Here is a 27,005-nt window from a genome sequence, read left to right on the forward strand (position 1 = left end):
AAAATTTTAAATATCATTCTCTTTTCTTATTGTTATTTTTGTTTTCTATGTAAGTATTTTGTTTGTAGCAACACTACAAATTTTCTGTTATTTACACTACTTAATAAAAAATAATAATATGCTTTATTTTCTTATATAAATTGCTTAAAATAAGTCATTATTACTTAAATATTCGTATATCTTTATTATATATTTGTTATTCTTTGGAAAAACTTGAATTTTTTTAAACGTGTAGAATTTTTATTTGAATCTTTGACAACTTATTCAAGACTATGATGGATAAGATTAAAAAATATAAATAAATAAATAAATAAAGATTAAAAGACATATTTATCTAATATTAAATTTGGACATAATATTTTATATTCACTTGATAAAAAATCTCATTAATTAAAGGATAATTCTAATATTTGTATTACTCATTTAATTTTAATATTTATAAATCACAAACTCTAAATCCTAAACGTAATAAACGATATATAAAATTTATTGTGATATATAATAATTTAAACCTCAAATATTGATATTTTTTAATAATCCATTATGATAATTTTTATATAAAGAGTATCGAATTGTCTACCTATACTTTTTCTTAATAAGCTCCATTAAAAAAAAAAGTGTGCATATGTGTATGATTTTTTGCAACTATTTTTCCATATTTATTGCTTAGATTCTTTGAAATCCATACATGCATTGTTACCCTCTTTACATTAGATACTAACTAAATAGTAAACACAATACAAATATTTGTTTCTCAAATAATCAAAACAATTGCCTCGCAGAAATCTCTCTCTTATTTGTTTTTGTTTTGCATTTGATTCTATTTGATCTTAACTTAGTATTATTTAAATTAAGCTTCTCTAATTCTCATATGTTACTAATTGGTTTTATTTGCTATGGCCAAAGGAGCACCAAAGTTGCAACAATCTTCACAATTAGTGAGTTTATGCAAAGAGAGGAAGGAGTTTATCAAAAAAGCTAAGAATTTCAGGTATGATTTTGCCACATCCTTTGTTGAGTATTTAGAGTCCCTTTTGAAAATTGGTGATGCACTTAACCGTTATGTTGATCAAGAATTAGTGATTTGTGCTGATTGTTCCAACATATCTTTATCCGAAATTAATCAATCTGAAGAGGAAGAAGAAGAAGAAGAAGAAAAGAAATGCTTATTGGAATCTACCTCATGTAAATTTGAATATGATGATGGAGATTGCTGCACTTATGATCATGATTTTGATTCATATGTGACTTCCAATGTTTCATCTTGTAGTAGTACTCATCATCATGATCATAATCATCATAATAGTGAAGATCATAGTCAAAGGTTGGATTTTGCAAATAAAATAGAGACCCCAAAGTGTGGAAATTGGTTCAATGATGAACCTTTGGAACAACCAATGTGTTTTGTTTACCATAATGATAGATTTATGCATGATGGTACAAATGCATCTACAATGTTTGTAGAAGATCCTCAGAAAAATGGAACTGAAGGAAACAACTCTACATGGGATTTCTTGGATCCATTTGGCATGGAATATGATTTCAATGCATATGATCAAGATATCAATGAGAGTGTAGTGAGGGAGAGGGAAGGAATTCCAGAATTAGAAGAGGAAAGTGAAGCTTATGAACAAAGCTCAGCAATGTCAGTAGTGTTTGATGAGAAGGAAACTGAAAATGAGGCTAAGATTGGAGAAGATGCACAATCTGAAGCAGAAAAAACAACAGAACAATGCAGTGAGTGTCCTGCTACTGCTACACCAGTTTCTATTTCCAAGATAGATCTTAAGGAAGCAATGCTAGAAGTAAATAATGAATTCAAAAATCTATTTGATTCTGGTGAAGAATTCAAATCACTTATGGAAGTTGGCAAGCTACCATATAAACCTAAAAGCTCCAAATTAAGGGGTAAGATCTCTTGCATCAATTGTGTTTATTATGATTGAATTTTATGTGTTTTAGTCTTTTTAGTATTTGGTTCCTTGTTTTGTTTTTTTTTTTTCCTATCACTTTGTTGCTAAATGTCCCTAAAATATTATATGTTAGATATTTACTTGTTACATGTTATCACATATGGAATGAGCAAGAACTTATCTTGATTTTCATTATTGCCTTGCAGCCTTTGCTTCTTGTGTCCTGCGGCCGATATTCCCTTCAGTAAAGACGAGTTTAATCCTTTCGTATATGCTATACAAACCTTCTAGAGCAAAGGCTTTGTCCATGAAAAACAATGTTCATACATCATTTAGTGACCTTTCATCCACCTTGGAGGAACTTTATGTTTGGGAAAAGAAACTCTCTGGTGCAATCATGGTAAGACATTGCTTGTTTTCATAACAGGATATATACATTCAAGAACTTGATATTTTCCTTGATATTATTGATGACAGGTTGTAGAAAAGCTTCGAATTCAATACGAAAGGCAGTACAAGAAGCTAAAAGATCTGGATGGTAGAGGTTCTGAGTTTGATAAGATTGATGATACTCTTTCTTCTGTCAAGCTTTTGAACTCAGAAATTGATGTAGCTATTTCATCAATTGATCTAATATCAAGAAACATAGATGGATTAAGAGATAATAAGCTGCTTCCTGAATTGAAGAAATTGATTGAAGGGTATGCTAATTTTCTCTCTTTCTTTTATTGCTTATAGTTATCAACATCTTTGGGATACCATAGCTTTGCTTAGTACTTTCTATTTTTTCTTCACTACATTGTTCTGTTTCTCAAACCTTTAGAGACTAAATTATCTTCTTTCTTTTTTTTTTTTTTTTTTTCTTTTTTAGGCTAATTAGATTGTGGAAGATAATGAGTGATTGTCACCATAAACAATTTCAAGCTATCTCCATGGCTAAAAGTCATGTGCATATATTAGATTCTGGAGGGAAGAAAAAGCCAAGTTCAAAAGCTACACTAAGACTAGAAAGAATTGCATTAAATTGGAGTATGTGCTTTAGTAACTTCATCAACACACAGAAAACCTTAGTGAAAAACTTGAATGATTGGCTCAGGAAGCACATAATCCAAGAAGAAATAGAAAATTCTGAAAATGGGGTTGATCCAATTTTCAACCTTTGTAATGATTGGTGCCATGAAATTCACAAGATCTCAGAAACTATAGTCTCAGAAGCCATTAGTACCTTTGCATCAAACTTGCACCAGTTATATGAGAAGCAGAATGAGGAACAGTTACTCAAAGTTAAAGTGCAACACTTTCTAAGGGATTATAAGCACATGCTTAAGTACTACTGTGACAAGAATGGAATCAAGTCAAAGCAGTGTTCATGTTTTTACAAAATGAAAAGCTCAGAAGATTTCATGGAAGTTCCATTGCTTAGAGAATCTGATGAGAAATTAGCAGCTTCAAGGGTAAGATTGGTTGAAGAGAAAAAGAGACATCAAGAAGCTATTAAACATGTCAATGACCTTGCTTCAAGTTGCTTTCAACCGGGTCTATTTACAATTTTTGAGGCTTTGGAGACATTTTGTTTGGAAAATCTGAAAATTTATGAGCAGCTTAAACTTCGAAACTAAACAATAGTTAATTTTTTTTTTTTCAAAATCTTAATTCTAGCATTTCTTTAGCTTTTATTTTATTTTATTGTTTGGTCATTGGTTAGAAATTGTAGGTCAATTAAGAACCTCTTTTTTTTTCATAGTTTGACCCTATTCTTTGTAAAGACTTAAAAGATACCATTGCTTCTTCTTGTTATGCTCTCAATGTGACGCCTTCTTACTATGATATTTGCATGTAAGTCTAGATTTCATTCGGTGGATTGTTAAAATAGTGAATAGTGATTAACAATATTAAAAATGTGGAGTTAGTGTAGTTGAAACATTATATGGAAATTTGAGGAAATTATTTATTTATTTTTTACTAGTGTTTTCATTTAAATTTTATTTTAAAATTTATAAATGAGTACTTAATAAAAATAAAAAATATCCTTGATTTAATTACTAGATATGCACGGAGATTGTTGATTAAAAAAACTTTATGGAAATTTCTTCAAAAATATTAGTAAAATTGATTTATTTCCAAATTTATCTTTTCATTAATTAATGATTGAAGGTAGATTTTCAACGTATAATAATTATTTATATAATTATACATAACATATTTCATAAATAAATTTATGGTCCATATAATTATTCTGTTTTAGGAAATTTGGTATGTACATATGTAAAATTACATATATATAAAACATAAAAATTCAGCTACCAAATCAATCGTTCATATAAAAGTATAAAATACATTATAGAATATAAAATAAGTATTATGAATTTATGAAAAAAAAAAAAACCCGTAAAATGGAGTGCCCACATGAGTCGCCCAAAGTCAACTTGCGTTTTTAGAACGAAAGATGATTTCTTAAATAAAAACAACAAATTCATAAGTTTAAAATATTGAACAAAAAAAAAAAACAGTAGTATTTTCAATTGATGCAATAATCTACACTACTACATCCACATTATACAGCATGGATACAAAATATAAGGTTGGTCAGTTGGTGGAAACCTTATAAGTCTAACTTTGATCTTGCCTAAAAGCTCGTAAATGCAAAAAAATTCTACATATACAACTTATACGTGTAACATACATGTGCCTCCTTGATAAATCATTTCCCTTTTTTATTTCCCTCGCAGGGGCTCCAACAGAATGATTTAGTGTTCTAGCATCCAGATTCTTGTGCTCGCTGTTGCAGCAAACTTCCACAAGCATGAAAGCAAATCATCTGAAGTTTGGGTTCATAAATTGTCCTGATTGAGCTCAAGTTTGAAGTTCCTCTGGTATTGACAACCCTCTGAATCTATTTCACTTGATCTCTACCAGCACAGGCTAACCACAAGAAGCAGGAGATCGGCTTATTGCGAATATAGGAGTCTTCTTGGCTATGCCAACAGGTCCAAGGATGCTGTAAGGAAACCATAGCGAGTGGAATCACAATTTGATGTTAGGCATGTTACAGAAAAGGAAGGTAAAAAGGCGATTAAGAATTGGCTCGATTTTACGGTGTCTCAAACATTACAAGAATTTTAATACCATAACAAAAGAATAAGAATGGATGTTTAATTTGATCCCCCGATTGCCCACATCAAAGAATTCGCCCGGTTTTACGATATGCCAACGTTGTCTCTTTGATAGACACCACTTCCGTTGAAAGCATTTACCTTATATACGTCTTGACTTTTGTTGAGGGTATCCTGGCATCCCCATTTGGTCTCTTCTCCTCAACTGCTCACACAGAAATCAGAGTATCATAATCAGAGTATCATATCTACCCAACATCCCCCCCAAAAAAAACCACAGGATAGAGAGAGAGATTCCAATAAACATGTAACCTGCTGTTGCTGATGCGGCTGTGGTACACCTCGTTGCATCGGCATGCCACCAGGGTTCATTCCACCACCCATCCCTGCCTGAGATGTAAGATTATAAGCTTGCATTGCCTGATGAGGCATTCTTTGCATCCCAACAACATTCATTGGTCGAGGAACAGATCTATTTGACACATGACCACCAGGCATACTGCCAGAAACTGCAGCTCCCGATGTAACCTGACTCTAATAAGAAGTACACACATCACATTCAAAATCATGGAGTTAAGATTACCTATACATGAGTGAATATATAATACAAAATCATTGATTACACTTATCAAGAACAAAGTTGACAACTTAATATTTGGCAAGGACGCATTTTAATGAATATTCCCTACTTATTGAAAATTTTGAATCATAACAGGACTTTACAAGATCAAGATGGGTCACCAACAAATTCTGCTTGCACAATTTTGGTTTAGAATATTATACTTTCAACAGAATTCCCAAATATCAAAGCATACCGGCTGTGGAGGTTGCATATTGGTTGTCCCTTCAAAATCGGTTGTTGTGTCCACTGGACGAGTGGGATAATTCACAAATGTCTCTCCCGGTTGGCAGGGTACAAGGGCACTGAACATACACAAAGATGGTTAGTTAATTAAAACATACATTGATGGAATACTTTACTCCAAAAAAAAAAGAGCATGAGAAAGACTAGGTGAACATTTGTTTGTTTAAATATCTACCAAAATAAGTAATGTAAAAGTAACCAACAGAAGTAGAAGGTTTTATCCAATGAAAACAAAGGGAAAAGACCAAACTAGAATATCAAAAGAGGAAGGAATGAGGAAAAAAGCCTTACTTCCGCCCAGGCTGTGGTTCAATTTTGAAATACCTGGCAAACAAAGGGTAAGGATGCTCAAAAGATAATTTATGAGCGAGAAAAGAAACAAGTAACAACTAACTATATGATCAATATTGTGGACATGGAGAACAAATCATGCATGTAATCTTGCAAAATATCAAAACCAATTGAACAGTGACTTATAACAAGGTTTATTTCCACCAAAGTAGCAATGCAATGTTCCCTAATATAAATAAACAACATTTGCATCAAACGCAACAAAGCAACTAGTATATTATTTTTTCTCTACCCCCATTGGAGTCACAAATTGATATAGAAAATTTGTATCAATATCAAACTCCAGCACTATATTAGTTTAGGGGAAGCTTCTGGACTAGTTTTGTGGATGACTACGACAATCTACTTGCTCATCTTCAATCATTATTACAAGTTCTAATAAAAATCTATTGATTTCAAGAAGAATATGGCAACTACATCATTTAATTATACTTGCATAGCTGCATAAGTAGGTCAAAGCATGAGGGGAAAAAGATGCAGGAAACTATAAAAGAATGTGGAATGTTGTAAGGAATTTCTACAGAACAACCACCAATGACCAACAGAACGTTAAATCTTGTAAGGTATGTAGAATTTGTGCAAGAATAAAAGAAGTCTTACTCATGTTCCAAAGCTTGTGCTGCTGTAATACGCTTTCGAGGATCATATCTGTACATAAAAACACAAGCATATTATTGTTAAGCAAGAGCAGAGGAAAAATAAGGAAAAATAAGTTCAGAATATATTAGTGTAGGCATAGTAAAAAATTTCTTAAAAGCTTTAAAGGAAAACTCACTCAAGCATCTTTGACAAAAGGTCAAATGCAGGACTTTTTGGAGATAGGTGAACAACATTATAGAGACTGTTGTTATCACTGTGAGCAAAAATGAAGAACAAATCCATTAATTTCATGAGACAAATTATTAGTTTTCAAGTAAGAGCATACAAAGAACAGACACAACAACAAAGTACTTGTACACTATGGGTCTATTCTGCACATATTTGCATAAACTCACTAAATAATGTTCTTACTATTTATGCCCTTGTATATGTTGAACATCTTGTTGCCAATGGGGGAGATTTGCTAAGGAAGGCCACTTTTCTAATGTGGGATGGCCTGGCACAGTAACAATGTCGACTGATGTAGGTCTGGAATATTTAAGAGAAAGAACATCCCCCAGTAGAGATTAAGAAAAATGTAAGCAGTTAAATTACCTAAAACCTTGAATATCTTGTCAAGTTGATCGAGCTGCACAAGTGGAATAAGCCAATAAGGATTACTTATAATCTGAAAATACAAGGCAATACTAATATAGAAACTACTTCGTTGACACAGCTGTAAGTCATAGGCTCAGCATTTAGTACCTGAAAGGGATTTGGGGTAGCTTTGACTTCTACACCTTGAAATAGTGGCTTCAAGGTCAACAACTCAGCAAAAATGCATCCCACAGCCCACATATCTAAATGTCCATTAAGGAACAATGACTAGACCAATTTTGGAACATAAGCATATCCTTGGATTATGTATATTCCACAGCATTCCAGATGGAAAATTTTCAAATAACTTATTTATGACATGTCAACCATTCTTGTAGACCCTAGACCCATACTTTAACAACTAAGATTCAATAAAAACCAATACTTATTCAAGCAACAACCTCAAGTCAAAATAGGGATAGCAAAAAGTACCAAGAATGTAACAAAATTAATATTAATGAGAAATACCATAAGAATTAAGCTGTAAAGAAAGTATAAGCCTGAAGTCAGTAATAGATACATGAGGACAAATGTACAGTCACTTGAATATAAAATATTACAAAAGCACAGAATATAGAAACATATACATACACATGATTAACTTATGCATAAAAAAGAAGTAAAATAAAAGGATACCAACAGCACTAGTATAATGTTTTGCTCCAAGAAGCAACTCAGGAGCACGGTACCAAATGGTTACAACAACCTGTGTGGTAATGTTTCATAATTTCAGATATCAAGAATCTAATCAATCAAATGTATAGAGAGCTAAACATGAGGTACACGTTCACAGTTAACAGATGGTTAAAGAATAAAAAGGCCAATTCAGGAATTGGAACCCAATGCATGTGGGGAAAGGTAGACAGTTCAAGAAGTGAATCTGAAAATCATTTACAATACCATCATTCAGCTTAAAGAAGAATGCTGTGACTGAAATAACACAAGCCTTTAACATAGTACTTCTGTCTATATTATATGATTGCCAATATTTTGGCTACTTCAATCCTAAGAAAGCCATAAGTACGTGAAGAATACGCAGAAATTTCTCGAATGCACAGACAATAGATAGAAGAATACAAGTGCATGAGAAGGAAAAGGGTGGTCGTACCCCATTTTCAGATAATGGCTTCAAAGGGGCTTGATATATCCTTGCAAGTCCAAAGTCAGCAATTTTAACAACTCCATGCTCCTCCCCTTCACCCATAACCTTTATGAAAAGTTCATAAAAGACACTAGTTTACTAATCAAAGGTTGACAAAGTAAATTTGAACCCAAATGTCTGCACAAAGGAGCCAAAATGATATACAATGATAAGGTAGGCAAGTCATACCAGTATATTTGAGGGCTTTAAATCTCGATGTATTATCCAATTACTGCAAGAGATATATATAATATAATAGGTCAACATATAAAGAAGGAAAGAAAAGGAGCCCTCGTCAAATTTACAAAAAGATACTCACCTGTGCAGATAGTTTAGTCCATTGAGCAACTGCCAGAGTAATGATTTAACAGTGTACTGATTAATGGAATGGTTGACTTTGTCCCTATGATGTCTAATTATTTCCTGCCATTCAAGATTGCAATTTTTACACTCAGCTAACTAGAACAATCAATTCCTTGATACATGTACACGTTTCTTCCCATACAAAATTAACAAGATTTTGCCAAAACAAAACCTCCTTTTTTTTTTTCTCAACAGAGTGAAATTCAGTGAAAAGGCCTAAAATATGTGTATAACACATATCACACAATGAATCTACAATAGCAAAAGCTTATTTCACCGAGCGTGAATATAAACTACACACTTTTTCATGGAGAAAACATCAATAGTTTACATCTGAAAATGACTATTTCAACTCAAGTAAGCACCACAAGGGCATGTTCTAGAATAAAACTCACATAGAGGTCGTGCTCGGCGTAATCAAAAGCAAGATACAGAGACATGTCCGCGTGATTGATGTGTACATTTACAAGCTTCACAACATTCTCGTGGGTTATCTCCCTCAGCAGCTGCACCAATCAACAAGTTGAAGCTGCTAAAAATCAACCCAAAGCACCCCATGGGATCCAAAAATTACAACTACACACAGATACAATTCAATTTCCACATCCCAACAACTGCATTACCTATTTAACTTCACCAACAATCCAACGTCATCAAGAAACTGAAATATAAAAATAAAATAAAATTCGAAACTAAAAGAAAAACCAAACTCAACAATTTCAGCTACTTGAGGTTCAAAATTTCACAACTTCCTTTAGCTAGAAACAAAGCAGAAAATGTATTGAAGACTTTGAAAATAGAGTGAACAATTCAATTTCCACGTTCTAACAACTGCATTACCTTAATCACCATCCCCATTACCGTCAATTCATCATCAAAAAATTCGAAATTTCAAAGAAAAAAGAACAATAGTTTTCAGCTACTTGAATTTCAACTTCTACAGCTGGAAACAAAGATAAAAATTAAAAGGAGAGAAGAGAGGGAAAAATGAGTACCATGATTTCGCGAATAGCGGTGGGAGAAACACCGTCGCCATCTTTGGACTGCTTGAATTTCTTGATGGCAATGGATTTGCCGCGATTGGTTTGGGACTTTATGCGCGCCAAGAACACGAGTCCGTACGTGCCTTCTCCGATCTTCCCTATGAGATCGTATTGCTGGAGCCACTCCGGCTTGTTGCTTCCGCCGCCGCTGTTGTTGCTGTTGCCGCCGCGGTTGCCGGAACCTCCGTCTCCCATGGCTGCGTTTCCACCCCGATCTCTCTCTACGTGCTCGGTCGCTTGCTCGGACAAGGGAGCCAGAAAGCAGCAGCTTAAGGCCGTGTTTGGATGTTGCGTTTCTCAATTCTCATGCTTCTGCTTTCTGTCGAACTTCTCCTTAGACCTTCATTATTAATTCAATAATAATAATAATAATAAAAATAATCATTTTCACACACACATACAAATAGGACTAAAATTTTAATTTTAATAAAAAAATTAAAATAAAACGTTTGAAATAAAAATAAAATATTTTAAATATTAAAAATAAAATTAAAATTTAATTTAAATGTTAAAGCTTAAAATAATATTTTATTAATAAATATAATATATAATTACAGTAATTATTGTTATATATAAAAAATAAAAAAATGTAAAATTATAAATTAAGAGTTTTGATCAAACATATACACATTTTGTCATTTAATATAGGAAAATGTTATTTGTACATTAAAATTAACTACTAAAATCAACCACTAATATATTTATGTATAAATATATATATAGTTTAATTTATTTTTAATGTGTATTTATATTTTAACATATATTTTATACTAATAATTGATTTTAGTAGCTAATTTTAATATACATCTAACATAACCTTTTAATATACATATATACACATTTTGTCAATTCACTCATATCCACACGTTCCTATCCCTAGTTGAAATGCATGGATGCATAAAACGGTGGAACATTTTTCAAATGTTTATGTAGTCATTCTTGAAATATTTTTAACTGAAAAATGAGATTTTACGGGATGAATAAACAATTATTATTGTGTGAAATAAACTTAGAAATAGGATTGTTTTTAGGGTTACAAACCAAATTATATATATAATCTAAGAACCACACTAATTAAATGGATGAAAGTACGAGGGGTTGAAATTCTCTTTTCAAAAAGAAATACAATAACACCACGTTGAACTTAATTAGAGTTCAGCTAAATCACAAAATCTTCACTTATAATTCGTTGAAGACTAAGGCCAGTTTGGATAACTAACTTAATTAAGCTCCTTTTGATAAAATAACTTAAACAATAAATGACTCTGTTAAAAGTAACTTATAAATAAGTTATTTTATGTTTGGATTTTTAACTCTAAAAGTGCTTATTTTAAAGAAATGTAATGAAAAGTAGAAGTATTATGAGAGAAGTCATTTTTTTAAACTTCTCTATAAGCTCCAAAATAGCTTCTTAGAAAGTTGCAATTTGGTTTTGAAAATTACACCCGACATTAATACTACTACTTTTCATAAGTCAAAAGTTAAAAAAAGTTACTTGTAGAGTTTCCAAACAGGCCCTAATTCGTTATGAATTAGAATTTTTTAAAATAATAAAATTAATATTTTATATTTAAATAAAATAATTAATTAAATTTAATTAAATTATTATAATAATTTTTTAAATTATATTTTTTTCTTCTTCTTTTTCTTTTTTGTTTTCTTTTCCTCTTTCTTCTTTTTTTTTGTTTTTTTTTTTCTTTTCCTCTTTCTCTTTCTTCTTTTTCTTTTAAATTCGCGCAGGCAGATTTTTTTTCTTTTCTTTTTCTTTTTCTCTTCTGTCTTTTTCTTTCAAATTCGCACATGCAGATTATTCTTCTTCTTCTTTATTAATAATTTCGGTTCATTTCTTAGTTTATTTTTCTACTGACATTATTAAACAATTTTGGTTTATTTCTTAATTTATTTTGGTTTATTTGTGTGTTAATTGAGGTTCACTTGATACTGTTGATAAGTATTGACCAATTTTTTTTATTCTTTAAGTAATTTCGGTTTATTTCTTAGTTTAATTAAGATTCATTTTGATCCAGAAATGAGATACGTTTTTGTTAATGATTGAGTCTTTTTTTAGTAAAAAGGAATGACATTATTTATTATCACTTTATTTAATTGTATTAGATTTCATTTCATTTGTCTTGAAAGTCATTCCAACCATTAGGATAAATTATTCATCGACAACATACCTGGACTACAAATGAATCGAAAAATATTATTAAAGCAAAACCATTGTATAAGACCAAATGAACCCAACATTTTTCCATTATATAAATTTGAATTCAGAAACACCTGCGTCTAGAATAAACCGAAAATATTATCAAAGCGAAATCATTGTATAATACCAAATGAACCGAACATTTGTCCATTATATAAATTCGAATTCAGAAATATCTGCGTCTAGAATAAACCGAAAATATTATCAAAGCAAAACTATTGTATAATACTAAATGAATTGAACATTGTCATTTATATAAATTCAAATTCAATTCAAGAAGAAAAAGAAGAACTTATGTATGCAAATTTGAAAGGAGGAGGAGGAGAAAGAGGAGGAGGAGGAAGAAACGGAGAAATAAAAGGAGAAGACGAAGGAGGAAAAAGAGGAGGAGAAGGAAAAAATGGAAAAATAAAAGGAGAAGACGAAGATGAAGAAATTACATTATTGAAATGAAAGTAATTTTTTTTTTTTAATTTGAGCCAACTTAATTAAATTTAATTGTCAAAAATACTTAAATGTATAATTGAATTGTTTTTAAAAATTTATTATTAGCCAATAAATTACTAAATCTCTTACCCTTAAACAGATAAATGTATTAAAATCTCAACAAACTAAAATTAATCTTCTATCCTTATGGGTTATGGCAAGTTGGCAACGCTATATGGAGGAATTATTATTGGTGGAGTTATAATAAGGGCTCTTATAGAGCAAATGAGTGTGCCAATATTAATAGTTTATTAATAGGTACAAAAATTAAGAAGAGAACAAAAAGTAAAAAGTAGAAGTAACAAAAAAAATTATTAAAAACAAAGTTATATAAATCAATTTAAATTTGTTTGGTAATTAATTTATTAATTTATTTAAATAAATATTAAATATTTAAATTTTATTTTGTGTATATAATAACTAATTAATAATAAATTTTTAATTAAAATTTAAATTTATGACAAATTAATTTTTAAATTATCGAATTAAGATATCGCACGGAAGAAAAATACAAAGGTGGATAATATTTTGGCCCAAAAATAAAATCTAAGCCAAACTCCGTCCAAAACATTGAAAATATATGAGTGATTCAAAACATGACTTTGGAGCCTGCAAGTACAGTAACTTAGCACTATGCTAATACATTCAATAAGAGAAATGAGTATATATATATATATATATATATAATTGGAAATTTTATGGAGGAGCTATATCGTCTTTATCTCAATTATATAATACTTGTGGAATAAATTATATGTTTAAGTTGGTTTAATTAAGTGACTAGTCTTGAGCATGCTTGTCTATGAGAAGGTTGTGAATATATAGAAATCGAAATTAAATTTTAATTCAATAATTTTTTTTTTTTGAAAACTAAAGAGCTCAACATACTACTAGGTAGAGCATTCAGCCTCAAACAATATAAACAGAAAAGCAACTCCAAAAAGTATCAACAACCAAAAGAAAGGAGATTCGCATGTCATTTCCAGCATAGCCATCAACAATATTAGGAATGGGCACCTCTCCACTCGTTGCAGCTGAGCATAGTCATGTGGATAATATCTTCTACGCTTTTTGTTTGATTCTGAAATATTCTCATATTCATCTCCATCCAAATGTGCCAAATAATCGCACAGAAACACTTCAAATGCTGCTTTCGAACTTCTTTTCTACGCGACTCCTCTGTTTAACTTAGGAAATGATCCTTCATCAACCTCGAAAAAGACTAGAGCTGGCCAAAGACAGATACCCATGTACTCCACACCTGCCAAACAAATTCACAACCAAAAAATAAGTGATGGACCTGCTCAACATCCTTGATGCATAAAACACAACTCGTATCATCCTTGCTAATAATCTCGAACCGACTCAGCCATTTCTTAGTATTCACCCTACCTACCAGGACAAACTACTCTTATAAAAAACATTAATGCATATAACACTCTTATAATAAAAAAAAATAGAAATATACAAAACACTGCTCATGCTTTTAATAATTAAAGGATTTTTGTCTATACATCCTTGCTTACAAGGAAGACATCAATAGAATAAATATATAATATTTTCTAACATATAATAATAGTATGCTTAGTTCATTTGATTTTCATATTTGCCATGGCACTTGAGTTCAAAATGGAGCATTTTCCTATGTTAATGAAAACTTTGAAACTATCAGCATTTGTATCCGATCTTTTTGTATTTATTTGCACCCTAATACACTATGCCTAATTGTTGATTTATATAATTGGGACTATTATACAATAATATTAATTTGAAAAAAAATAAATAAATTTTTTGATCTTTTATTTCAAAGATCTATGCATGGACGACACGACGCAGAACATGTCAACACATAAATTTTAAATTATTATAAGATACAAGGACACATGTATATAAAATTTGAAGTATTTTTTAAAAAAATAGTCATGTATAAATTAATTTTTTAATTATTTTTAATATTTTATTTTAATTTTATAAAATATTTAAAATATTTTTTATTTTAATAAATAATAATATATATTATTTCTAAATTTATTTCAATAATATATGTTAAAAATAAGGCAGAACATGCTGACATGTAATGGTAATTATGTGTGTCCAAGTGTGTCCAGCCAAAAATTTTTATTTTTTATTAAGACACAATAGACACGTGTGTCGGACGAATGTCAATGAATGTCGTGTTCAAAATGTGTCATGCAAACACAACAATTTAGCGAAGTGTCCATGCTTCATAGTTGAAGATAAATAAATCTTCAACTTTAAATATCTCATATTTTAAAAAATAAATATTATTTTTATATTTTTAATTAATCAAAAATTTATATACGTTCGAATTATAAAATTAGAACCTATTTTTTTTCTTCTAAGCACTATTTCGTTTCTAATTAAATAGTTCAAAACACTAACACAATTGAAACTCACAAACACATCTTAGCTTAGATCAAAATCCTTGAAGAGAAAAAAAAATGTCAGTAACATCATCTTCATCATCCCAAGTTTATGACACTATCATTGAATGTATCTCCGAAGCTCAATCAAACTCCATTGAAGCTCAAGAAAAGGCTCTTCAAACCCTAGCTTCCATCACCAAAGTAAATCCCAAAAATAGAAACTTCCTAGCTCAAATTGATGGTGCAATCACAACCCTAGCCACACTCACAAACTCTCCCTCTCCCATAATCCAAACCCTCTCTTTGTTAACCCTCTTCAACCTTTCTCTTAACCCTAATCTCAAACCCTCCCTCGCAGACATGCAAACAATTCATCATCTTAACTCACGTATCACGTCGTCATCATCATCTTCTCCTCCTGATTCATGTAAACTCGCCTCGAGTTTGATATGTAGCTTGGCCATGCATGACAAGAACAAGGCCAAGTTCGGAGTCGCCGGAACGGTTCAGTTGCTGGTGAAAGCCATTAAAGACTCTCCACGTGATTTTCACCACCACCTGTTGAGTTCGTTAGCGGAGCTTGTTCAGTTCCACGGAAACTGCACCGTAGCGGTTAGATCTGGTGCAGTTCCCGCGCTTCTTGGTGTTGTGAAAGAAACCAGTGACGAAGACTTAGCTTCCACTTCTCTTGTGATTCTTGGTCTTCTTGCGAGGTTCGAGGAAGGGTTGAATGGTTTGAAGAAAAGTAAGGAGATTGTGAGTGATATGTTGTTTGTTTTGAAAGGAAGGAGTATGTTGAGTAAAGAGGGTGCGGTTGATATTCTGCTTCGGCTCTTGGATGACGATTGCGAAGGATTTGTGAGCGAGGTTATGTTGTTGCCGGAATTCGCCATGGCTGTGGCGGATCTTTCTGTGAGGGGATCAGCGAGAGTTCGAGGTAAGGCTGATTTGGTGATGAAGAAGATGGCTGAGGTGACCTTAATCTCCGATGTGGAACAATGGATCTAAATGCTCAAAGTTGGAAGTAAGAGAATTAAGGATAGGGATATTCCATCTCTTTTTAAATTAATTATTCAGTTAATTTTAAATTGCGGTTAGTTTGCATTTTTTTTTTTTTACTATTTTCTGTTTTTTATTTTTTGAATTTTGTAAAAAAAAAAAGCTATAAACCAAAAAATAATCCTATTTTCAGCTTTTTCTTGGTTTAAGTATACTCACAAGAAAAATAGTGACAATTATATTGTTAAATTTATTTAAGACACTTGTTCATTATTGATTCCATTAAGGGTGTCCATGGCCCAGTCCGTCGTCCCGAAAATTCGACTCGGTCCCAAATATTTTAGGGGCTATTTTGGTGTGATTTTACTGGGTTTAGGGCCGGATAAGGGTCTCAAAAATAGACTCGGTCATTATTTCGGGTTGGGTCTGGACCATGGCTCGGACCACCCGAAGTCAGTCTGGTGGCCCGGTCATCATACACAATTAATATTTTGTGTTATTAGTGATGGATGATGACTATTTTTATGTGAAATTTAAGTATTGTAAACCTTAATATTTTGTGTTATTAGTTATTATAAGACTATAAGTTAATGTTTTATGTTTAAAATGCATAAGATTTTAGACTAATGCATAATATTGTGTTATTTGTATTGATTTAAATATTTGGAGTTATTAGACAATATTAGTATTGATTATGGTTATGCTTTAATTTTAGAGAAGAGTTGGTTCTTGTTATATTTTTTCTAAGTGAATTTTACCATGTCAAATAATGGTTGGAGTCTTGGAAATTTGGATATTTTCACATGCTATCTTATAAGAAGGTATCAAGGTAATGTAATGTTAACGGCTCAGTTTTCACCCGGTATAATCGTGGCCCGAAAGTGTATAGGTTTCATCGGGTCTAGGGTCGGGTTCGGGTCTAATAAATAGGCCCGATATATATTTCGGGTTGGGTCTGGGTCACATCAAACCCGGTTTCACCCGATCCATGCACACCCATAGATTCCATTATATCATGTTTATTGGTTCAGATACTGATACTAAAATTTCTGTCTCTATCTCCAAAATTTCTAAAAAGTGTGAACACAGGGGACTAAAATTTTTAGAGATAAAACTGAAACTTAAATAACATTTATATCTAAAATACCCTCATTTCAATTAATTAATTCCAATTTTACTATTTGTGCAAATTAAATTAGAATTTCATTATTGTTTCAATTTCTGTCTCCTATTTTGCATCAAACAAAATACTGAGATTTATTTCAATCTCAGTCCTTTCATCTCTGTCTCTCAGTTTCATTATTTCCATCTCTATCTCTCCACCAAACACTACCTTAATTACGAGACTATTTGTATCATTAGGGTTGTCTAATATTTTCTCTCGGCGTATTCCAGCAATATATTAGGCCTTCTAATTAGGACAAATCTAAGAAGAAGAAAAAAAAAAGTTACATCAGAACCATTTTATTGTTGGGCCTATGTATGAGTGACAAATATGAATAGTGAGCCCAATCGTTGTTGGATCTTAATCATGAAAAAAACCCATTTTATATATCTAAGAAGAAGTTGGCAACAAAGCCAAATTTAAAAAAAAAAAAAAAAGAAAGATTAGTGTTTAGTGATGTCTTGGAAACCAAAAGAAAAAAGAAAAAGCTCCTTGCAGTTAACAATATCTATCATTTTATAATTTAAACAATTATTAAAAAAATAAAAATTAATTGAGGACAATGATAAAAATACTTAATAAATTTTACATCAAAATATAAGAATGAAAAAATGTATTGAATAAAAGGTTTCTCAAAAACAATAGACATTGTAAAACGAAAAAGCACTATTATTTGTTTCACATATTTATGTTGTCTTTAGAGTTATTACTACGATATTTATCTTGTATAATTTAAAATTGAAATATGACACATGTATTATATTTTATTATATTTTTATTTTAGGATAAATTATTATTATTTTCCTTTCATCTATTTCTGTTGTAATTTAATAACATATTTGATGCATATAAGGGTTATAACTTATAAAGTATACACCCACATAGTTATATCACTACCCTCCAAAAAACATTACAATTCCAAACTCCAAATAGGGTTTTCTTCTTTCCTCTTCTATAAGGCATGGTGGACATTGAACATTTCTACTATATTGAACGAGACATATAATAACTTCATATTTTAGGTGTATTTCATTTTCAATCACCTTTTATGACAATTGACAAAGATATAAGAAATGATTACATGATCTTATATATATATTATTTTTGTAGTATAAAAATATTTTTTTATTTTTTTATTTTTTTTTATTAATCACTTCTAATTTAATAAAAAAATAAAAATTTACACAAAAATACTATATACATACAATATTTCTCAAATATTTCACATTGTTATTCTAGTTACCTTCTCTAAAAGGTTATTTAATATTAGGGATAAAAATCCAACTAATTTTGGTAGCAACCTTCCTTAATCATTATTATGCATCACAAGACAACCTTATTTGTCTTTGGAATCCGAAACATATCACCATCAACAAATAAATGATCAATGTTTTTGGCAAAGCAAAAAGGATCATCAATCTAGAAAAAATAATTAAATCGATTTCTTCTATTTCAAGGTGTGTTATTAATTATATCAAGGATGATAGCAACTCTTTTTATTTATTTATTTTTGGCGTGAAGGATGGTATTTTGATATGATTGAAAACGAACTCTATTAATATACCCACACACGTTTTTTAATGTAAAAAAAAGAATAATTTAAAATAAAAATATATATAATCTAAGTCTACTAAACCATAAATGTAATTAATAAGAGTTTCAGACTCTCTTTATATTCAACACCCTTCTTTATATTAAACACTTTTCTTGTCTTGTACTCATAATCAAACTTAATTAACCAACCTTCTTGTCTCGGTTAATTATTAATTAATACAAAATTCCAAATTAAAGTTCAAACAAGCTTTACTCTTGAACAATTATTTTGTCATTGACATTGATATTATTTTAATTTGGTAACTTAAAAATAAAAATGACAATAATAAATTGTTGAAAATTATAAATATTATGCAATGCAACTGACTTATTTATATTTAGCTAGCAATCCAACAAAATAAACTATTAAAGAACAAATTGAAATTTTATTGCAGTTGCGTCTTGTGCGAACTAAATTAAACCATTCAATTGACTAATTAAAAATTGGTTATGACTCCATTTGATGATCAATGAATTTTTAGAATTTTTTTTTCAATTAAACCACTAATGTTAATGTTAGATATATATAATTATCTATTTTTTATATCTAACAATTTTTTAGATAAACAATTTCGTAATAAAGTATTAGAATTTTTATAAACAAAAATATATAAAATTTGATCATTGTTGTTCCATTCAAAATTAAAAACACAAGTTTCACTTCAAACCTTCTAAAAGAACTCTTACATCATAAGAGTATTAGATTTAGGTTTAATTACAGTGTTGATCTTTATAATTTTACTAAATTTATAATTTAATTTTTATATTTTTTTAATAATTAAATTTTTACACTATTTTTAATTTTGTAATTAGATTCTTTTTAATATAAAAAAATTAAAATTAATTGAATATTTTTCACAAATTAAATATATTCATAATTTAAAATCTAATTAGATCTTTGACTACATATTTTTTTAGAGAAATATTTCATTAATTTTAATATTTTTAATATAAAAAAATATCTAATTACAAAATTAAAAATAATCTAAAGACCAAATTAAAAAATATATATAAAAACCTCACTAAAAATTTAATGAAACTATAAAAATTTACTGAATAATTAAATCTTAAATTTATAACTATTTATTTAGTTTTACTTAACAACAAACTAAGTATATAAGAAGCTAACAATAATTAACAAGCAAGCAAACTTTTACATGAAGAAAAACTAAATACTAGAGTTAAAAATATGAGCCCAGATATTTTGGTTTTGTTTGGTACATTAATTCTACATGTGGTACAGTTAATTCACCTCCCACTCCCCCCTCTCTTTTCTCTTCAAAAATAATGATAAAAAAATAAATAAATAAATAAATAAAGGGAACCTCCACATGCCCTCCTATTTTCAACTCCCTATCTCCGGGACCGCAGCAGAGGATCCACATGTTGGTTGAAGGGCAAAATTAACACTAATCTTACCAATTTCTATAAGGATAATTACACTAAACTCTATCAAATAATTTTGGTGTTAATTTAAGTAAAAAAAATTTGGGAAACAATAAAAAATAATCAATAATAACTTAAAGTTACTTTAGTTTACTTTTTTTTTAATTATTATTGAAAAAATAAAAAATGTTAAATGTAAGAAGTGTGTAAATATATATTACGTGCGTAAAATTATAAATACTAAAATAAATAAGATAATTTTAGATTATTATTTTTTTAATATTATTAATTTAAGTAATGTTATATATTTTATATTTATTTATAGAATTTTTTTTATTTAACGGTTGAATTACAATAACATATTATAAAAGATTATTTTATCAAATTTTATGAAATTTGAATATCAATAAGGCTATATTTTAACAATTTGTATTTAAATTTTAAATTAAGCTTTTATATCACCGTGGTCAACTTTGACTTATAAAAATTATACCAAATGATTTAAAAAATAAATAAAAAAAAAATTATTCAACAATGTAACATTAAATCAAACTTACACTAATTTCATTTAAAATTTAACTAATTTGTTAAACCCCAAATTTTCTATTTACCGAAGGTTTTTTGGGAAAATGACACCAACATTTTGGTATTTTGAGAAATGTGAACTTTTGATGAATTAAATCTATCTCTAGTGGACCAATCAGAGAGAATAAAGTAAAGGTTGAAATTAGTATGATGTCCTAATCCACCTTATGGACAGATATTATTATTATTACTATTATTGATTTATTACATGCCAAACTAGTTCCAAAACTTTGTACAACAAACATTAAATTAAGGACAATTCTCCCCCACAAACATAAAGATGGAAAAAAAAGGGCACAAGCCCCTTTCATAATAATAATAATGGTGGTTCAAGTACTTGTGGACCTCCCTCATCGTTTAGCAATTAGGTCATTTAGTGTCCATGAATGAATTGACCTTTAATTTATTATTCTTCATGAACACATCTATATAAACTAACACCTAAAAACACAGGAAGAAGGGCTTCTCACATGATCAGTCCATGTCCCTATCTTTAATTTCTCTTTCAATATAATGTCGGGTTAATAGTCAAATTAATTCTTAAAAAATAATATATTCTTTAAATTTATTATTAAAATTTTTTTCAATCAAATTTATCTTTTAAAGATTACGAATTAATTATATCTGTTCTTTAGTTACTTCATTCATAATTTTCGTTTAACGATTGATGATATGAAATATTAACTGATAGCATATATGACGCATAACATGTTCAATTAGACGTTGACTAAATATGTTTACAAAAATATATCAATTTAGTCACTAGGTCATATTAAGAATAGAATTTTTATAATTGGGGAAAATGACTAAATTAATAAATTTTCATAAACATATTTGGTCAATATCCAATTAGACATATCAGGTATTATATATGTTATCAATTAACGTTTTATAATATCAATCTTTGAAGGAAATTGTTAATGGAGTGACTGCAGGACAAATATGATTAATTCGCAATCTTTAAAGAATCAATTTGATTAAAAAAATCTTTAAGGGATGAATTTAAAGAATGTCTTATCTTTGATGAACTAATTTGACTATTAACCTATATAATGTTTATATGTATCTTTATTTACATCCTAATTCTTAATCATGCTTATTAGTATGTTTAATTGAATAAAAGAGTAAAGTATCATTTTAATCTCGAACGTTTGAGTTATATTCTAATTTGATTCTTAACATTTTAAATATTTTATTTCAGTCATATAAAGTTTTAAATATGTTTAATGTTGTCCTGCAGTTAAATTTAATATGAACAATTAGCATACTTAAGAGTCAATATATGTTTGATTTCAATACGTAAATAAAATTTACCTATCAATGATCACTAATGTAAAAAAAATTTCATTAATTATTCAAGTTAAATTTAACGGTAGGACAATAATAAATCCGATTGAAATTTTTTTGGACTGAAATAAGACGTTTGAAACGTTAGGGATCAAATTAGAATTTGGCCTTATTGGAGACTAAAATAGTACTTTACCCTAAATAACAATATAAATATGCTTTTTATCTCTAATGTTTACGATTTTATTTAAAAATACTTTTAATGTTTAGTTACATTTAATTTTGTCTTTTTATGACTTTGGTTTGTGTCAAAATTATCTAAATGTTAATGTCATGTAAAATGTTAGAGACAAAATTAAAACTTTTAAGTATAATTTTAACACAAATAAAAAAGTTAAGTATAAAAGTTAATTATGAAAAATTTTAGAGACAAAATTGAATGAAATTAAATATTGAAATTATTTTAAAAAAATCGTAAATATTAAAGACAAAAAATATACTTCACCCCTAAATAAAGCTATACAAGATTGAATGCAAGAGTAATTTTATAGAATAAACTCATTTATCACTATATTATTAATGTTATTTAGCCAATTATCAACATTTAGTTTTGTATATGTTCAAAGAACATGTAGGATAATTAATTATAGTATTGCATTCCACCCAAATAATTATGATAAAATTAAAGTGTATTCCACTCTACCTATTTGTTAATCAACCCCCAACTAATTAATACTTTCAATTAAGACTAATGGAATATTTTTAAAAAAGTTATGTTAAGTAACTAATAATTTTTTTGAACAACATCAATAATTACCAATTAAATTAAAACACACTACATCTCTAAATTACTCACTTAAATCTTAATATTAAAATAACTATCTGCACATTTAGTGAAATAAATATTCGATATATCTATTGTTCACATTATTTAATATTTTCATTGTCTACTTATACTTTTCCTTTTTAAAAATTAGGGGTTCTATTTTATTTAAAAAAAAATAGGACAAAAAAGATGCATATAATGTGGTAGAGTATGAACTTACTTACACTAGGTGTAAGTCTTATCGACTAACACCATCAAAAAACTTTTTTATACACAATGAATTTCAATAAATCAACAAACTATTAAATCATGTTATATTATTATCCAGTATTTATTTATATTTGTTTAACTACATTATTATATTATACGTCAGAATAAAAGTGGTATAATACGCTTTATATGACAAAAATGTCTCAATTCAACTATAGGATTAATAAGCTCATGGGTAAAAAATCATATTAAACCAAATGAAAGAAGAATTTACATAATTTTATTAAAATAAAAAATGTAATATGAATCACCTAAAAGTATATTTTAATGTAATTCGAATTAAACTAATTCGAACTAGTTAAAGCAATAATAATTTAAATTAATAAAAAAATATAATTTAAATTTAATAAATTCAAATTATACATACATTTAGTCCTAGATAATTCGAATCAACATGATTCGATTGTATTAACTACTGTAAATACTAAATATACAAAATACTTACATTTAGTAAATGTATTCCCATACTAAAATAACGATAATACTAAAAAATTAGTCATAATTTATTTTATCTAATATTTATTAATTATTATTAAAATTAATAAATATTAAATAAAATAAATTTTAATTATTTTTAATTATTTTTTTATTATCAAATATTTTTATAAAATAACATATTTCTACAAGAGATTAGAGATCATTCTCAAGACCCAATCTATAAGTTTCAAGACTCACTTTTCTTTTTCTTTTTTTTCCTTGTTCTAAGAAATATATAAGAAGGATAAATATAGGGCATGGAGGAAAGCACGTTTTTCTTTTTTTTCTTTTTTGACAAGAGACTAAAAAAAAAATAGAAAAAGAAAAGACAATTTCTAAGAGTTAGGGATGTAATTTAATTTTAGCAGCCCAAGCAAACTCTGTAAATTTTGTCAAAATATTAACTTGATTAACATTTCTTTAAATAAAATTGATCTCAATTCTTCAATTTCATCTCAAGATTTCGTTGACTTTAGATATTAAATCATACTCAAAACTTTGAATCCTACTATTTCTTTTATTGATAAGGATAAAAGTCTCTAAACAATTTATTTTACAGATAATATCTCTAAATCCAACTTTCGATACTAGAAGTAAACTTCTCTAGATTGCAAACAACTCAAAGGATGGACACAGGAGACAAAGAGCCAACACAACCACGCAATCAAGATCCCTTAGGATCACGTAAAATACACTCAAAACCAGCTATTTCACCAAATATGTTAGTATTACAATTTACTTTAATCGAAAAAAGAGAAGGAGGAGACCAAGAAAATAACAAAGAAGAAGAAGTGGAAATTTGATGCATGGAAAAGATCTTGCGGAGTTCAAATAATTGAGAAGTCTGAATAAGTGCTATAAGGTATCAATGCTCCACGAGTCAGTCAAGTTAAAAACATCATTATTATGATCTCTCCAAATCCACCAAATAATCGTCAAAAAAAAATAATTAATAGAATTCATATCTGTTTGCAACCGTGTCTCAAAATTTTGCCCATTTATCTCCAAATTCAGCTTCTGTCAGATTATTTTGGTTCTAAGACACTCACACATACAAGTGGAGAACAGATTCAGATTCAGTGCTGCAGCATCGAGGACACAAACCAGAACCTCCCAGACCTCTATGATTAAGAAATATCGCTGCTCATACATACATAGCCAAATAAAAAATGTATACTTTTCTGGGACTCGAATCTTCCATAACCGATGTTAATTATCGGTCTTCTCCTAATTAAATTTACGCTTACACAACTACAAATAACTATTTCTTGAAAAATAGATATTGAAAGAGGCTGGCACTTTTACTTTTAAGATTTGGAGTGATAATCTCTATACTCGTCACTAAATGATTCTTACTAAATAAGAAGCGTTATATTTTTTGTTAATTAAATAAATTTTAATTTAAAAATTTAAAAATTTAAAATTTAAAAATTTAAGATTTAAAATTTAGGTTCAAAATCTAAGATTCAAAATATATGATAATTCATTATTGTTTCTAAAATATACTAACATTTGTCGTTATTTTTTACGATCTATTTTTAGAGAGTTTACCAGGATTTAAATTCCTGATCTTACATAAAATCATGTTATTAGCTACTATTACTATTAAGGGAAATTTCACAAAATTTTTATTTTTTTTTAATTTCTATATTTTCAAAATTTCTTCTTAAATTTACGTGCACTAAAATTGAACAAAATGTAAAAAATGGAGTTTTGGTATGGTTGTGTGTATCACACTGCACACACTTAGCAAAAGTTCGGACCAACTGGTTAAAGTATTAAATTAATAAAATAATGGAGTCTAGGTATGGATATGGAGAGAAGACCTCACACTTCCCATAATGTTGGACAATACCTGTTCTAAATTTGAAACTTTTATTTTTTGTGTAAAAAATTGTAGGTGCTGCTGACAGAAGTAATGGGAAAGTTTTATTTTCTCTTATAATAATAATAATAATAATAATAATAATAATAATAATAATAAAATAGTTCGATAGTATCTTAATTGATTAATAAAGAGAATGACAAGAATTTTTTTTTTCAACGTTGTCAAGATTAATGTCGTTAAATAATGTCCTTAAATCATTTGTTTTTTCTTTTAATTTTTTTTGGATAAAAACAAAAAGCAGAGTTGTATTCTAATTAATAAATATTCGTATTATATTTCTTTTATTGGTATAAAAGATATTGAGAGAAAGAATTATTTTTAAATAATATTTTAGAGAACTTGTTTAAATTATTGGATATTTTAAGAATTTTTGTCAGGTAATTTTTTTAAAATTAATTATGATGATAATCTGGTTTTTGATTTGCAAGTAACTAATTTTAAATGTATAATTAAAGATTTTAATGGCTGTTGGGTGATAAGTTGTTCGAATATTATTTTTTTTTAATCTAAGTTATTCATTGTTGGAAGATGATTTATTCTAATTTGAGAATGTGTATCAAATATATTGTCGGTAAAATTAACTATTTGAATATATTGCATTTTCTATATTATAGTATTTAACTATTTATAGTGACATGTGTGATATTTCTGATGTAGTTGCTAAAATTAGAGGAGTACTACACATACAAGTCATTTTTGTTTACAAGTTGGGCCTAACACGTGCGTTACTGAACCATCTTCACGTGTTTCATCTTCGTTTCCTTTTTTACGAAAAAGAAGAAGAAGAGGAAGAGGAAACACGGAAAAAGAAGAAGAAGAAAAAAGGCACAAAAAAACGTGAAAATTGCGTGAATATAAATGACTTGTACGATTTGTATGGAAAAGCGTTCTCTCTTTGCCTTCGATCTCCTTCTGTTTTTTTTTTTTAATTTTCATGGTTTCTGAAATCAAGCTTTGAAATTGTTTTGAAGATAATGAAACTTCAGAAATACACCCGAACGATTACAAAAATACACCCAAATGATTACAGAAATACATCCAAAGGATTACAGAAATACATCCAAAGGATTACAGAAATACACCCAAACAGTTACAGAAATAAACCAAACGATTACAGAAATACACCCAAATGATTACAGAAATACACCCAATATAGGGAAAGACAGTATATTTCTTCTTGAAATCTTTGAATGTTTTGCTGGTTAAGGATTAGGCACATGACAGAGACAATCTAGAAGAACAGTAAAACAGTACCTTGAATAATATTTCTTCGTTTTTTTGGTGATTTTGATGAAGGAGAAAGAGAAAACAAAAAGAGGAGAAGAAATTTCAATAAAAAAAGAAGGAGGAAGAGGTAGTGTTGATGACGATGATAACGAGAGAGAAAAATTACGAAAAAGAAGAAAAAGAGACACGGAGAAA

At 28.8% G+C, this 27,005-nt stretch overlaps 3 protein-coding genes across 5 annotated transcripts; 2 read left to right on the forward strand and 1 right to left on the reverse strand.

The window, feature by feature from the left end:
• Nucleotides 1-1,873: 1,873 nt before the first annotated feature.
• LOC112770587 (protein ALTERED PHOSPHATE STARVATION RESPONSE 1-like) lies at nucleotides 1,874-3,669 on the forward strand. Its single transcript, XM_072225131.1, has 3 exons — nucleotides 1,874-2,334; nucleotides 2,391-2,614; nucleotides 2,770-3,669. Exons 1-3 carry the CDS (start codon nucleotides 2,185-2,187, stop codon nucleotides 3,530-3,532), a joined length of 1,137 nt encoding a protein of 378 aa, XP_072081232.1. The 5' UTR covers nucleotides 1,874-2,184; the 3' UTR covers nucleotides 3,533-3,669.
• Nucleotides 3,670-4,402: 733 nt separating this feature from the next.
• LOC112771234 (cyclin-dependent kinase E-1) lies at nucleotides 4,403-10,402 on the reverse strand. 3 transcript variants are annotated; one of them, XM_025815911.3, is made up of 16 exons: nucleotides 9,978-10,402; nucleotides 9,378-9,488; nucleotides 8,939-9,042; nucleotides 8,809-8,851; nucleotides 8,587-8,685; nucleotides 8,115-8,184; nucleotides 7,587-7,681; nucleotides 7,437-7,470; nucleotides 7,254-7,338; nucleotides 7,018-7,095; nucleotides 6,843-6,890; nucleotides 6,183-6,215; nucleotides 5,842-5,950; nucleotides 5,339-5,560; nucleotides 5,168-5,231; nucleotides 4,403-4,911 (listed from the first exon to the last, which is right to left on the reverse strand). In XM_025815911.3, exons 1-15 carry the CDS (start codon nucleotides 10,218-10,220, stop codon nucleotides 5,169-5,171), a joined length of 1,437 nt encoding a protein of 478 aa, XP_025671696.1. In that variant the 5' UTR covers nucleotides 10,221-10,402; the 3' UTR covers nucleotides 4,403-4,911; nucleotide 5,168. The 3 variants fall into 3 exon arrangements, with proteins under 3 accessions (XP_025671696.1, XP_025671698.1, XP_072080682.1); XM_025815913.2 differs by having other exon boundaries at nucleotides 5,339-5,554; nucleotides 9,978-10,398; XM_072224581.1 differs by lacking the exon at nucleotides 4,403-4,911 and having other exon boundaries at nucleotides 5,163-5,231; nucleotides 9,978-10,398.
• A 4,780-nt stretch (nucleotides 10,403-15,182) lies between these two features.
• LOC112770588 (uncharacterized) lies at nucleotides 15,183-16,115 on the forward strand. Its single transcript, XM_025814923.1, has one exon. It carries the CDS (start codon nucleotides 15,183-15,185, stop codon nucleotides 16,113-16,115), a length of 933 nt encoding a protein of 310 aa, XP_025670708.1.
• The last annotated feature ends 10,890 nt before the right edge of the window (nucleotides 16,116-27,005 follow it).

The sequence above is a fragment of the Arachis hypogaea genome, chromosome 18, assembly GCF_003086295.3.
Source record: "Arachis hypogaea cultivar Tifrunner chromosome 18, arahy.Tifrunner.gnm2.J5K5, whole genome shotgun sequence".
Lineage (NCBI taxonomy): Eukaryota > Viridiplantae > Streptophyta > Magnoliopsida > Fabales > Fabaceae > Arachis > Arachis hypogaea.